At 45.3% G+C, this 13,289-nt stretch overlaps 1 protein-coding gene across 3 annotated transcripts in view; it reads left to right on the top strand.

Annotated features, from left to right (window-relative positions):
• MPP7 (MAGUK p55 scaffold protein 7) overlaps positions 1-13,289 on the top strand; it is a 534,209-nt gene that overhangs the window by 371,050 nt on the left and 149,870 nt on the right. For all 3 annotated transcript variants that reach the window (XM_075315522.1, XM_075315524.1, XM_075315523.1), the window contains exons 8-9: positions 6,862-6,943; positions 7,026-7,111. In XM_075315522.1, coding sequence (XP_075171637.1) covers positions 6,862-6,943; positions 7,026-7,111 — 168 coding nt within the window. The remainder of the gene's footprint in view (positions 1-6,861; positions 6,944-7,025; positions 7,112-13,289) is intronic.

Below are 13,289 nucleotides of genomic sequence, written 5' to 3' on the forward strand. Positions count from 1 at the left end.
ATTTAAATTACATACACCTCCCCTTATACTGTAGCTGACATTTCAGGTGACCTTTCAAAATAAGCTATCGTGTGTACATGAGGAATAACATTATTTTTGGCCATTATATGACTTATATCCTGCACTTTTCATCCACTGCAGGTTCCATCTCTAAATTTAAGGTTCTGTCTGAGCAAAGGGGCAGGTTTAGTTACTATGATGTCTCCCATACACAGCGCACATAGACACTGGATTCCTATACCCCTACTACCTCTATGTAGCACATGTTCAGAAGCAGCAGCAGCAGCATGGAGGACATTATATAGCATTAGTGACCCATTCACAGGAAAGTAGCAAAGACGTCTAATAAACACTAGGAAGAAAGCAAGAGAGGAATCTGTTTCTTTGCCTCTCCTGTATCTATGTAGAATGTGCTCAGAAGCATCAGCATGGGGGACATTATACAGCTACTGAGCATTTTTTAAGTGACCTATGCACTGGGGTAAGATAAACACTTACTAGAAAGTAGCAAAGTAATCTAAATACTTAGAAGAAAGCAACAGAGGAATCTGTCTATCTGCCTCTCCTGTGTGTATGTAGCTCATGCTCAGAAACAGCAGCAGCATGGAGGACGTTGTACAACTACTAAGCAATTTACATGTGAATTCTGCATTGTGGTGACATAAAGACTTACTAGAAATAGCAAAGGAATCTGATAAACACTTAGAAGAAAGCAAAAGAGAAATCTGTGTTACTCTTCCTCTCCTGTGTCTATGTAGCACATGGTCAGAAGCAGCAGCATGGAGAACATTATACAGCTGCCAAGCAGTTTAGATGTGACTTATCCACTGAGCTGAGATAAACACTTACTAGAAAGTAGCAAAGTAATCTGTGTTTCTCTTCCTCTCCTGTGTCTATGTAGCAAATAGTCAGAAGCAGCATGGAGAACATTATACAGCTGCCAAGCAGTTTAGATGTGACTTATCCACTGGGCTGAGATAAACACTTACTAGAAAGTAGCAAAGTAATCTGATAAACACATACAAGAAGACAAGAGAGGAATCTCTTTTTCTGCCTCTCCTGTGTCTATGTGGGATATGCTCAGAAGCAGCAGCATGGAGAACATTATACAGCTACTGCGCTTTATAGATATGATATATGCACTGGGATGAGATAAATACTAAAAAGTTGTAAAGAAATCTTCTAAACACTTAAAAGAAAACAAAAGAGGACACTGTCTTTCTGCCTGTCTTGTGTCTATGTAGCATATGCTCAGAAGCAGCACCAGCATGAAGAGCAATATGCAGCTACAGAGCAATTTACATGTAAATTCTGCCTTGGGGTGAGAGAAACACTTATTAGAAATAGAAAAGGAATCTGATAAATACTTAGAAGAAAGCAAGAGAGTAATCTGTGTCTCTTCCTCTCCTGAAGCAGCAGCATGGGGGACGAGCTGTTTAGATGTGATTTTTGCACTGGATAGAGAAAAACACTGTTTTAGTCTGTTCTCATTCCCATCTCCATAAACCTCAATATACAACTGTAATCTGATACCAAAGTGAGCTGACAATTTATCTGGTTTTGACCATTATTAATTTTAGCTGTATTTCACAGTGAATGATAATGACTTCAGGAAGCAGGGATGAGAAGAAAAATGGCTCATAAGTGGAGAAAAAAAAAATCTCTGTTAACCTATATTCCAAAGATTTTTTTTTGTTTTCTTGTAAAAAAGTTTGTTACAACAGTGAACATTTAGGCTATGTGCGCACACAGCGGGGGGGGGGGGTTGTTGGTTTCGCCGCGTTTTAGCCGCTAAAAACGCACAAAAACGGACCCACGGCAAAACGCATAAAAAACGCATGCGCTTTTACCTCGTTTTGGTGCGTTTTTGGCTGCGTTTTGCTGCATTTTTGATCTCTGCGTTTTTCCAATGCATTGCATGGGGGGAAAACGCAGGAAAGAATTGACATGTCCATTTTTTTTAAGCTCAAAAACGCAGCTTAAGGCTACTTTCACACTTACGTTGAACGGCATCCGTTACTATCCGCCGCCTTGAGTAATTACAGTAACCCTTGCAGGAAACCGTTTTATTCCTCATAGACTTCTATTAGCTACGGATAGGAACAGATGGCCTTGCGTTGCATCCGTCAGCCGGCGCTGCGTTGCGTCCACTTGGCGGATGGAACACTGCATGTAGCGTTTTTCTGCGCTTGGCGGAGTGTCAAAAAAACGCAACCTGCAGGATTCCGTCGGCGTCCGTTGTTTTTATAATGGACGACTATGGTGGCGGATTCCGTTAGAATCCGTTATTTGACGGATTCCGTTAACGCATCCGTCTTTACACAACTGCGCATGCCCAGGTGTGTGAAGTCACGAAAAAAATAACTATGACAGATTGCGTTATTTTGTACGATCCGTTGCATCCGTTGTGCCACTATATGCAATGCATTTGTTGCATCCGTCACACAACGCAATGCTACGGATGCCGTTCAACACAAGTGTGAAACTAGCCTAAAAAAAAAGTTGTGTGCGGACAGTAAAAATGAAAACTCATAGACTTTGCTGGGGAAGCAAAGTCATGCCGTTTTGAGCCGAAAAACGCACCCGAAAAACGTGCAAAAAGTCATTGTGCACACACAGCCTTAGGCCCTGTTCACACACTGCGTTTTTACCTGTGTTTTTTTGCTTTTGCTGCAGAAATTTCTTGAAAAAATGGTTGTAACCTTTCTGCAGACATTCCCCAGCAAAACCTATGGAAAAAAAAAATTGCTGTTCGCACACTGCGTTTCTCAAGAACATTCTTTCTGCAGAATTTCTTGAGAAAAAGAATGAGCATGTCACTTCTTTTCTGCAGGTACCTGCGTTTTTTGCCATAGAGAATGGTAAAAAAACGCAGGGACCAACCTGCAGAAAAAAACGCATCAAAAACGCGGTAAGGCTATGTGCACATGCTGCGTTTTTATGATGCTGCGTTTTTTGTGCGTTTTTGTACGCACAAAAATGCACCCACGGCAAAAAAATGCATGCGTTTTTACCGCGTTTTGGTGCGTTTTTGGCTGCGTTTTTGATCTCTGTGTTTTTCTGCGTTTTTCCAATGCATTGCATGGGGGGAAAACGCAGAAAAACACAGGAAAGAATTGACGTCCATTTTTTTTTTTTTTTTTTTTTTTTTAAGCTAAAAAATGCAGCTTAAAAAAAAAGTTGTGTGCGGACAACAAAAATGAAAACTCAGACTTTTCTGGGGAAGCAAAGTCATGCAGTTTTGAGGCCAAAAACGCACCCGAAAAACGCGTGAAAAACGCACTGTGTGCACATAGCCTAAAAACGCATGCCTTATTGGTGCGTTTTTTGAACTCACGTTTGCTAATCTTTCAGACTTTCAAGAAATTTCTTGAGAAAATTCCTTTTTCTAGTGCGCACAAGTCCTAAAGATGATTTCATAATTTCTGGACCAGGTAATGGTCTGACAGCTGCAGAATGTGTCTGTTTTTCTGGCCCGTCCACCTGCATTATCTCTTCTGTCCCAATCGCATACGGTACATAGATTTACCGTCATACTGTAACTCACCAGCCTTATTTAGTCAGCGGAGTCGTAAAAGGAAGTGTCCGCGTCCTGTTTGTAACCCGTGATTGATAACGGTAATTCTGAGCGGCTCGGAGGATCCCCGCCGAGTGTCGTAGGTGTATTGTGCTTCAATATCCAAGGCTAAGGCCCCACTCGGCTCCGGATAATCATCTGCGGAAAGATGATATCTGCTGGGGGATATCTGGAAAACATGCAGTGCACAATCGAGAGTATGAGATTCCCATCTCCCCCCTCCCTCGATTCGGTGCGTTGCGATGTGTGTCATCCGGCCAGGAAGGTGTTAAGTAAATATCTGTTGGTTCATAGCTGCGCTTATTTTATTGCAAAGCGAATATCCGGGAAATTTTATACGTGTTATGTAGAATATTTGTTTTTTGTCAGGAGGAAGTGAGAAGAGAGGTCTGTAAAGTCACTTTCTGAGCGGTGCAATGTGCGGTGTCTCAGTGACTCATACACTGAGCGCTTGTCTCCAGATAGACATCTTTGGCGTCGGACAGCAAGACACCGGCTCGGCTATTTACTGAGGCTGTTTTCAGCTCCAGGGTATAGTTAAATGTTGTCTGGGCACAGACCACGCAAAGAGCAGCTTTGTGTTTGGGCTTATGTGGATTTCTTGTCCCTAATGTGTAAATCCAGCACAGGACTTCTCTCTGATAATTCATTACTGTCATTATTATTTTTCCCCTCCGAATGAAGCCAAACACAAGAAACATCAGGCGTGTTTTTGGAGAAAATGACTGAAAGCACCGCAGCTCGTTTTTATTCTGAGCTGGTTTCCCCTTTTATATGTCTGACGACTCCCGGTCCCGCAGCACGCAGTCTCCGAGCCAAGTCATACTCACCCTCTGTATACAGCACACCGACACTGTATATCGTCCACCGTCCTGACCATCTGGCAAGAGATGCTCCATAACCCGGGCAATGGACTATTACCATTGCAACAGGACCCCCCCCCCCCCAGAGCGCTGGAGCATCTCACCACGACCGATGGGGAAGGTCGTACCGAAGAAAAAAACGAAGGTGTGGTTATAGGCAATTAGTCTGTAATAATAAAACCAGAGTGCGAAACATACTCTGTTTCTAATCTACCATATTTTTATTAATCAAAATTTCATATGGGCATGACACTTAGATAATACATTCAACAACCAAGAGAAGTCCCCATAGAAATAGAGACAAAGTATTTTTGTTACTTGGAAGTGGCCATCTTGTCCCAGTTAGAAGTCAGCTTTACTACAGCCCGAAGGGACAATAGGCAGGAGATAATCACTGACTTCTTTGGAAATGCTCTGTGATCTGCAGTGGTCTTTGTGCAGGAAGGGGGAGGAGGTGAGCTGTGATCATCATATATTGTGAAAGGTGGATGCTGAGTTATATACAGATATGTTACTGCTCATTGCATTGAAATGCTGCATTTGATCATAAACGGCTACTGCCAAGTGATATGTAAAGAACAGGATTTATCAGCCTAGTATTAAAGGGGTTGTCCCAACATAGCAGGTTATCACCCCTCCATAAACTTACTGATTACAGTCCTACGAACAGGGCTCAGAATTGCCCCCTTTTGTATGAATATCCGCCCCATAATATACTGTGCTCCATAATATAGTGCTCCATAATATAGTGCTCCATAATATAGTGCTCCATAATATAGTGCTCCATAATATAGTGCTCCATAGTGTTGCATATAATACACCGGTCTGCTTGATCAGTGTGCAGTGATATAGCAGAGCTGTACCTGTGCGTTCATTGCATAGCAGCATGTGATTTCTCTGCTTTGCTTTGAGCACAGCAGCCGCTGCGAGCGGTGATCTGCAGCCTGGCATTGTACTTTAGATGTTAGGCTGCGATCACCGCTCCCCGCAGCCAGTACTCCCCCTATTCCCGGACCTCCGCTCCAAGCACTGCCTCCTATGAGCCTGGTGTCTCAGCAGCTCCTCCTGTCACCGCTTGGCTCACGCGGAGTACAGTGACAGGAGGAGCTGCCGGTGATCGCAGCTAATGACCTCCGCTCCCGGCAGCTACGCCTAGTGACTTGTCAACTCCTCCTGTCACCGCTTGGCTCACGCTGAGTACAGTGACAGGAGGAGCTGCTGTGGATCGCAGCTGATGTCAGCTGTCATCACCGAATCTCCGCTCCCGGCAGCTACACCTGTCAGCCTCGTTCCTCATTAACTCCTGCTGTCACCACTTGTCTCGCGCTGAGTACAGTGACAGGAGGAGCTGCTGTGGATCACAGCTAATGTCAGCTGTGATCACCGGACCTCCGGTCCCGGCAGCTATGCCCGTCAGCCTAGTGACTTGTCAACTCCTCCTGTCACTACTCTGCTTGCGCTGAGCACAGACTGGTGACAGGTAGAAAGTGAAGCATACAGCATACACTATGAGCTTCACAAAGATGGCGGCAGTCTCCTCCCAGACCTGTGATCTGACAGTCCAGGGAGCGTGTCCAGGTCACAGCAGGGAGCAGCCACAGCTCAGGAGATTGGGTCGGATACCCACTATTATCTCTTATGCACAGGGACCACTTTGTGGTGTCACACACAGCAAATCCAAGATGGCAGCCTCCAGTGCTTAAGTAAAAATAGAATTAAATAAAAACTCGATAAACAATGAATTTAATTTTGTATTAAAATAATTGATTCCATAATCTATAATTATTAATACAAAAACTACAATCACGGCACTTTCCCTTTAAAATAATCTGTATTGTATGTACATGAGTAACAACACTATTTCTGGTCATTATATAACTTGTACCCTGCTTTTTTTTTTTTTTAACCAGTTTTTCCCTCTTTAGGCTCGATCTCTAATTTCCAGTCCTCTCTGAGCTAGTGTGTGCAGACCGACTGCTTTATTGTCTCTTATACACTGTACATACCAACACTGGAAGTTTCCTGCTCCTGTCTGTATGTAGTACATCTTTACAAAAAGCAGCAGCAGCATGGCCAACATTGATACTACAATACTGAGCAGGGCAGCTGTGAATCCAGTTCTGTAGTGAAACAAATTAGTTATTAGAAGCTGCCTGATCTCTCACTGCATAGACTGCACTTCCCCATAGACTTCAATAGGCAGCTGTAATCTGATCCCTCAATGAGCTGACACTTCATTTTGCTTTGACCAAGATGGATTTTAGGAGTTTTTAAGAAAGGATGAGGAGTTCAAGCAGCTGAGGAAGAAAAGAAGTGGCTCATAAGTGGAGAAAGAATCAGAATTCCATGATCAGATGTATTAGAAAGTTGGTTATATTTTCTTGAAATGTTGATTTATTTAATTTTTTTTTTTTGTCTTAGGGGGCTACAATAAAGAAAGATGAGAGCACAGGGGCAATTATTGTCGCCAGGATAATGCGGGGAGGAGCTGCGGACAGGAGTGGTGAGATCTGATTTTGTAGCTGTTGGAATTTATCAGATCCAGTATACAATGATATCTCCTCTTACGTCTTTTATTTCCGCAGGTCTAATCCACGTGGGCGACGAGCTGAGGGAGGTGAACGGAATAAGCGTGGAAGATAAAAAACCTGAAGAAATCATTCATATATTGGTAAAAAATGATAACATAGCGTTTTTGGGTGTCTAGATTACTGTTTTGCAACATTTCACAATCATGGTGTTATGTATAAACTCTGCAATGTCAGTGGTCAGTCGGCCATTACTACGGCAGTGACTTTCCGACCACAGTCGCTTACATGGTTTTACAAATTTCTATAATTATAGACAAAAATGCAGCGAGATTTAGCTGCAAAACAAGTAACTTCTTCCATTTCAGCAGCAGATTCGTCCTTACACATTAAACTGTGGTTTGACTGGAGGTCTCTGTTTGTCTGCGGGCAAAGACATCAGAATTACTAATCTATCCCCACGTCATCCTACAAGGATTTCCACCCACCTGGCCACTCATCCATATAAATCAATCTGCTCTTTTACTGTTTGTGGGGACAGCCTTTTGAACCCCCATAAATGTGCCCACATCATTTATTTGGTAAAATGTAGATCACAGAAGAAAAACGGGTATATGCCGCGCTAAAAAACCACTGGTGCCAGAATGATGAAGAATTTCCTTTTTATCAGCAATCCAACGCGTTTCAGAGACCAGGCCCGTCTCCTTCTTCAGGGAAAAAAGAAATCATACAAACATTGCCAATCTGGTTTCTTCTAAAGGAATCCATATTGCCACGGATGGACTCCTTTATAAGAAACCAGATTGTGCAGTGTTTGTATGATTTCTTTTTCCGTGAAGAAGGAGACGGTCCTTGTCTCTGAAACGCGTTGGATTGCTGATAAAAAGGAAATTCTTCATCATTCTGGCACCAGTGGTTTTTTAGCGCGGCATATACCCGTTTTTCTTCTGTGATCTACATATTACCACGTCTTTTACGGGGCCGCTGCTTGGACCACGCGGACACTCACATGCGCTTCAAGGCGTTGTGACTGGCACAACCCGATTAGGTGAGTGTACCTCTCTTTCATTCCTAACGGTATACCGGCTAAGACCCTATTGCGCCTTCTGTCTCCCCATCTCTAGCACATCATTTATTGACACACTTTCAGGGTGGTTTTCCACTGGAGGTAGCTATGTACGGATTAATCCTATTGAATAGGACTAATATACCTGCACATTAAAAGTAGATCTTTGGCAGTAATTTCAGGGTTATCTTCCCATTTCTGGTACGGATTCCTTTGCAAATACATATATTTTCTCTGGCACTTCATTGGGGGACACAGGAACCATGAGTTAAGTCTGCTGCCCCCTAGAGGTTTACACTAATAATACACATTTAACCAAAAAGCCGGCTCCTCTCCAGTAGACTATACCTAGCCTACTGGCACCATGCTACAGTAGGATTTTTGTCATTCCCTACCCTAGAGACTATTTTAGGGTGTCCCATGGTTCTTGTGTCCCCCAATGAGTCCATGAAGAAATTAAGATTTTTGGTACTTAACTTAAAATTTCTTTCTCATAACCTCCAGTGGGGGACACAGCACCCTACCTTGGTTATCCATTCGGGCATGAATTTACATTGCATTCCTTTTGATGTGGTTGTGCTTTTCTTTTGTTCTTTTGCTTCTCCTACTTTTCACACGTACCAGAGACATTGACATATGTAGACCTATTGAAATCAATGGGCTTACATACATGTCTGTGTTTTGACACGGACCATGTGGAGCACATGTCCATTTATCTGTGTGATATTGGTGTGACACGTACCAGAGGAATCACATGTTACTGAGAAATTAAAGTATTTTTATATTTGCCTTTCTCTGGCACTGCTGTTACACTTGCTTCCAGGTTCGCTCATTATGCTCATGAATATTTACTGCACTGACTGCGTACCTGGAACCAACAGCAGCACCGGATACAGCAGCACTGGAGACAGTCAAGTATAGAATTTCGTGCTGCCCGTGTGCTATCTGGATGTCACACGGATAGCACATGAACAACACATGGAACACACACACATGGACACATGGGTGGGCATACATACATACAGCACTAACCATTGAAATTGTTTGTTTGCACGTGTGAAGGTGACCTTAAGGTGTATTATTAGTGTCACCCTCCAGGTGGAGCACACTTAACCCATGGTTCTTGTGTCCCCCAATAAAGACTAAAGGGGGCTTTACACGCTAGCGATATCGGTAACCCGCCCCCATCGTTTGTGCGACACGGGCATATCGCTGCCCGTCGCGCACAAAATCGCGCTCCTCGTCACACGGCTTACCTGCCAATCAAAGCGGAGGGGCGGAGATGAGCGGGACGTAACATTCCGCCCACGTCCTTCCTTCCGTATTGCCGGTGGAGGCAGGTAAGGAGATGTTCGTCGCTCCTGCGGTGTCTCACACAGCGATGTGTAATGCCGCAGGAACGAGGAACAACATCGCTAATGAGCGGTAAACGATTTTTTGTTTTAGGACGACCTCTCCGCGGCAAACAATTTTGGCCGCTTTTGCGATCGTTTTAGGTTGCACATAAGTTTCACATGCTGCGATATCGTTAATGACGCCGGATGTGCGTCACTAACGACATGACCCCGACAATAAAACATTAACGATATCGTAGCGTGTAAAGCCCCCTTAAAAGAATGAGATTTTATAGTGCGTACCAAAAATCTTCATTTTCTGACATGTAAACACTCTTTGAATATACCCTCAATGACAAAATTGCATACAGAATATTATCCTCATGTCTTTCTATAAACCATAGTCCCTTTGTGTTGCGGGCATGTCCTGAATATAATGTGCTCCGTGCTTTTAATGAATAGTGTCTGACAATAATGGTCTTCATTAGAGCAAGGAGATCCAGCATACATCTCTTATTGGTAACTACACAATGTTAAAGGCAAGTGATCAGACTATTTTTTTTTTTTTTTTTTGGTTTTACATAGCCATCAGGGTGCTTGAAGAAAAATCTAAATGACTCATTACTCAAAGCTTCCATTGAAATCTTATGGGTTCAGGAATATGTTATTCAACTCTGTGAACCTTTAACGGTTGACGTGATTGGGTTCTGCTTAAAGAGACCCTGTCAGGTGCAATATGCACCCAGACCCACGAGCAGTTCTGGGTGTACCGTATATTGCTAATCCCTGCCTAACCATCCCTGTATACACTAGCATAGGTAAAGAGATCTTTAGAAAAAGTATTTCGAAAGATCTTTTATCGTATGCTAATGAGCGCAGGGACTAGTCCCAATAGTGTTGCTTCCCTTGCTAGTCGGCCTCATTAGCATGTTAGCATGCCCCTGTGGGTGTACTAACATGCTAATGAATGAGCAGTGTCAGAGGATGATCTCACTCACCTCTCTGCTGCTATCGCAGCCTGATGCTGGATTTCGGCTCAGTGTGCATGACCCCGGAGTCTCGGTCATGCGCACTATGAAGCCGGGTGTACGCAACCTGACTTCAAACTGAAGTGTTGCGCATGACCGAAAGTCCGGGGTCATGCGCACTGAGCCAAAATCCAGTGTCTGTTGGCAATGGCAGTGGAGAGGTGAGTGAGATCATCCTCTGAGGCTGCACATTCATTAGCATGTTAGCACGCCTACAGGGGTATGCTAACATGATAGGGGGGCTGACTAGCAAAGAAAGCAACACCCTTGGGACTAGTCTTTGCGCTTATTAGCATACGATAAAAGATATTTGGAAATACTTTTTCTAAAGTTCTCTTTATCTATGCTAGTGTATACAGGGATGGTTAGGCAGGGATTAGCGATATACACCCAGAACTGCTCGTGGTCCTGGGTGCATATTACAGGTGACAGGTTCCCTTTAAAACATTTGTTTCAGTCTTATTGTTTTTCTGTCTTTTTGATCCACTGCTAAAGCTCTTTTCTTTATCGTTCCTTTGGGAGACCCAGACCATGGGTGTTTAGCTTCTGCCTCCGGAGGACACACAAAGTACTACACTTAAAAGTGTAGCTCCTCCCTCTGAGCTTATACACCCCCTTGTAGCCAGTCCTAGCCAGTTTATTGCTTTGTGTCAGGAGGTATACATCCGCACATGCATTCTCATCTGATTTGTTTGACTTTTGGAAAGAGTTTGAAGAAAAGCGGGTCCATGTCTGGACTCCCGGCATGTCCCTTCTCACCCCACTGTGTCGGCGGTGTTGTTAAGGTTGATTTACAAGGCTGCAGCCTTACATGCCGTGCTCCTTCACCATCCCTTCTGGGCTCTGGCTTGAAGTGGGAGCCAGCACGGTCTCCATGCCTGGCAGGAGTCCGGTCTCCATCCACAGCCCCTTGAGGATTCTGTTGGACCGGAGCACTCATCCCCAGGGACATGGCCCTGCGTCTCAGCAGCTAAGTACCTGAGACGTTTATGTTGTGGGTCCCGGTTCTTTATTGTAAGGGCAGAGTATGCTGTATGTGATTGTTTTAACTTTTCCGGCGGGTTCTCCAGCTTTTGCCAGAGAACCGCGCCGATGGTGCCTGCTTGTCGGCCTCGCCGCTTAAATTTAGGCCCCGGCTTCGCCGGAGGCCTAGTTTCATTTTCCTGCCCTCGCATGTCACTCATGCAGAGGGACATGTTCGGCTCCTCCCGGCGGCCGTTCTACACAGGGGAGGGACACTCCCCACTGCTGGGGCGTCCCTCCTTCCCTGCAGGTCTCTATAGCCCTCCAGTTCCCGCTCTTTTATAGGAACGCCCCCTAGTCATTTCTCAGGCAGAGTTCACTCTGCTCTGGGACATCCTGCATTCTGCATCTCTGCTGAAGTACTGCGACTGGGGGACCGGGCTTCGGGATCTGGAGGGCACACAACACCGCGCTCAGCGGTCTGGTAAGCCACAGCTGGTCTCCGGTTGTGGACCTCTGTATATTCTCCCTGGGGTTCATTCTCTGCAAAGCCCCCACTCCAGCAGCATGTCTCACACACAAGGAGCAAGGCCCAGTGGTCTCTCAGGCTGCTGCTGCACCTGTGATTGAACCCCCGGCCTAGGTAGAGTCCTTTTCTAGGTCCATATCCCAGTCATTTGCTGAGTCCATGGGACTTTTGTCCAGGACTTTGATGAATATGCATCAGCCCCCCTCACAGGGTGCCTCTAATACTCTTGACAGAGGACTCCTATCCTCTGACCTCCGTCCATCAGAGCTCATGGAGGATCATCTGATCCCAGACCCCGTCCTTCTAAGAGAAGGCGCAGGGTTTCCTCCCCCTCCCCATCCCACAGCTCTGTCTCAAGAGCTGACTCTCAAGATGAGGAGGATGCCCTCACTGGGGGCTCGGAGGCTATGTATCCCATCGATTTCTCTGAGGGTGACTCAGATCTTAGTGATTTGATTGCTTCTATTAATTCTGTGCTGGATCTCAATCCGCCAGTGTCAAAGGAGCAACTCTCTTTGGCAGAAAAACATCAGTTTACCTCGCCTAAGAGAGTGAAGAGTGTGTTCTTTAACCACTCCAGTTTTCAGACCGCTGTGACCAAACCCAGGGCCTGCCCTGACAAACGCTTTCCAAAGCGTGGTTCTGATGACCGGTTTCATTTCCACATGAGGTGGTCAAGGAGTGGTCTCACTCCCCAAAGGTAGACCCTCCGGTGTCTAGGCTATCAGCCCAGACCGTTGTGTCGGTGGCTGACGGCACCTCACTTAAGGATTCCACTGACCGTCAGATTGACCTTCTGGCCAAATCTGTGTATGAAGCTGCGGGGGCCACGTTTTCCCCGTCTTTTGCAGCAGTGTGGGCTCTCAAAGCCATCTCTGCTTCTCTAGAGGAGATGCATTCCCTCACCAAGGAATCTATGCCTGGGATGGTTACCTTAACTGCTCAGGCTTCAGCCTTTTCATCTTATGCCACGTCTGCCATGCTAGAGGCTGCTCACTGCACTGCGGTGGCTTCAGCTAATTCTCTTGTTATCCGCAGGATTTTGTGGCTTCGAGAGTGGAAGGCAGATGCTTCTTCCAAGAAGTTTCTTGCTGGGCTCCCTTTTGCTGGTTCACGGCTGTTTGGTGAACAGCTGGATGAAATCATTAAAGAAGCTACTGGCGGGAAAAGTACTTCCATGCCACAAACCAAGACCAGGAAACCCGCCCAGGGTAGGAATCAATCGAGGTTTCGTTCCTTTCGTTCCTCCAACTGGTCATCCTCTAAGCCTTCCGCCTCGTCCGCTAACTCAGCCAAGGATCAGAAATCCAACTGGCGCCCAAAAGCGCGTCCGCAGAAGACCGCAGGAGGTTCTGCCACTAAGGCAGCTTCTTCATGACTCTCGGCCCGCTCCAGCCACGT

Source organism: Anomaloglossus baeobatrachus, chromosome 6, assembly GCF_048569485.1.
Source record: "Anomaloglossus baeobatrachus isolate aAnoBae1 chromosome 6, aAnoBae1.hap1, whole genome shotgun sequence".
Lineage (NCBI taxonomy): Eukaryota > Metazoa > Chordata > Amphibia > Anura > Aromobatidae > Anomaloglossus > Anomaloglossus baeobatrachus.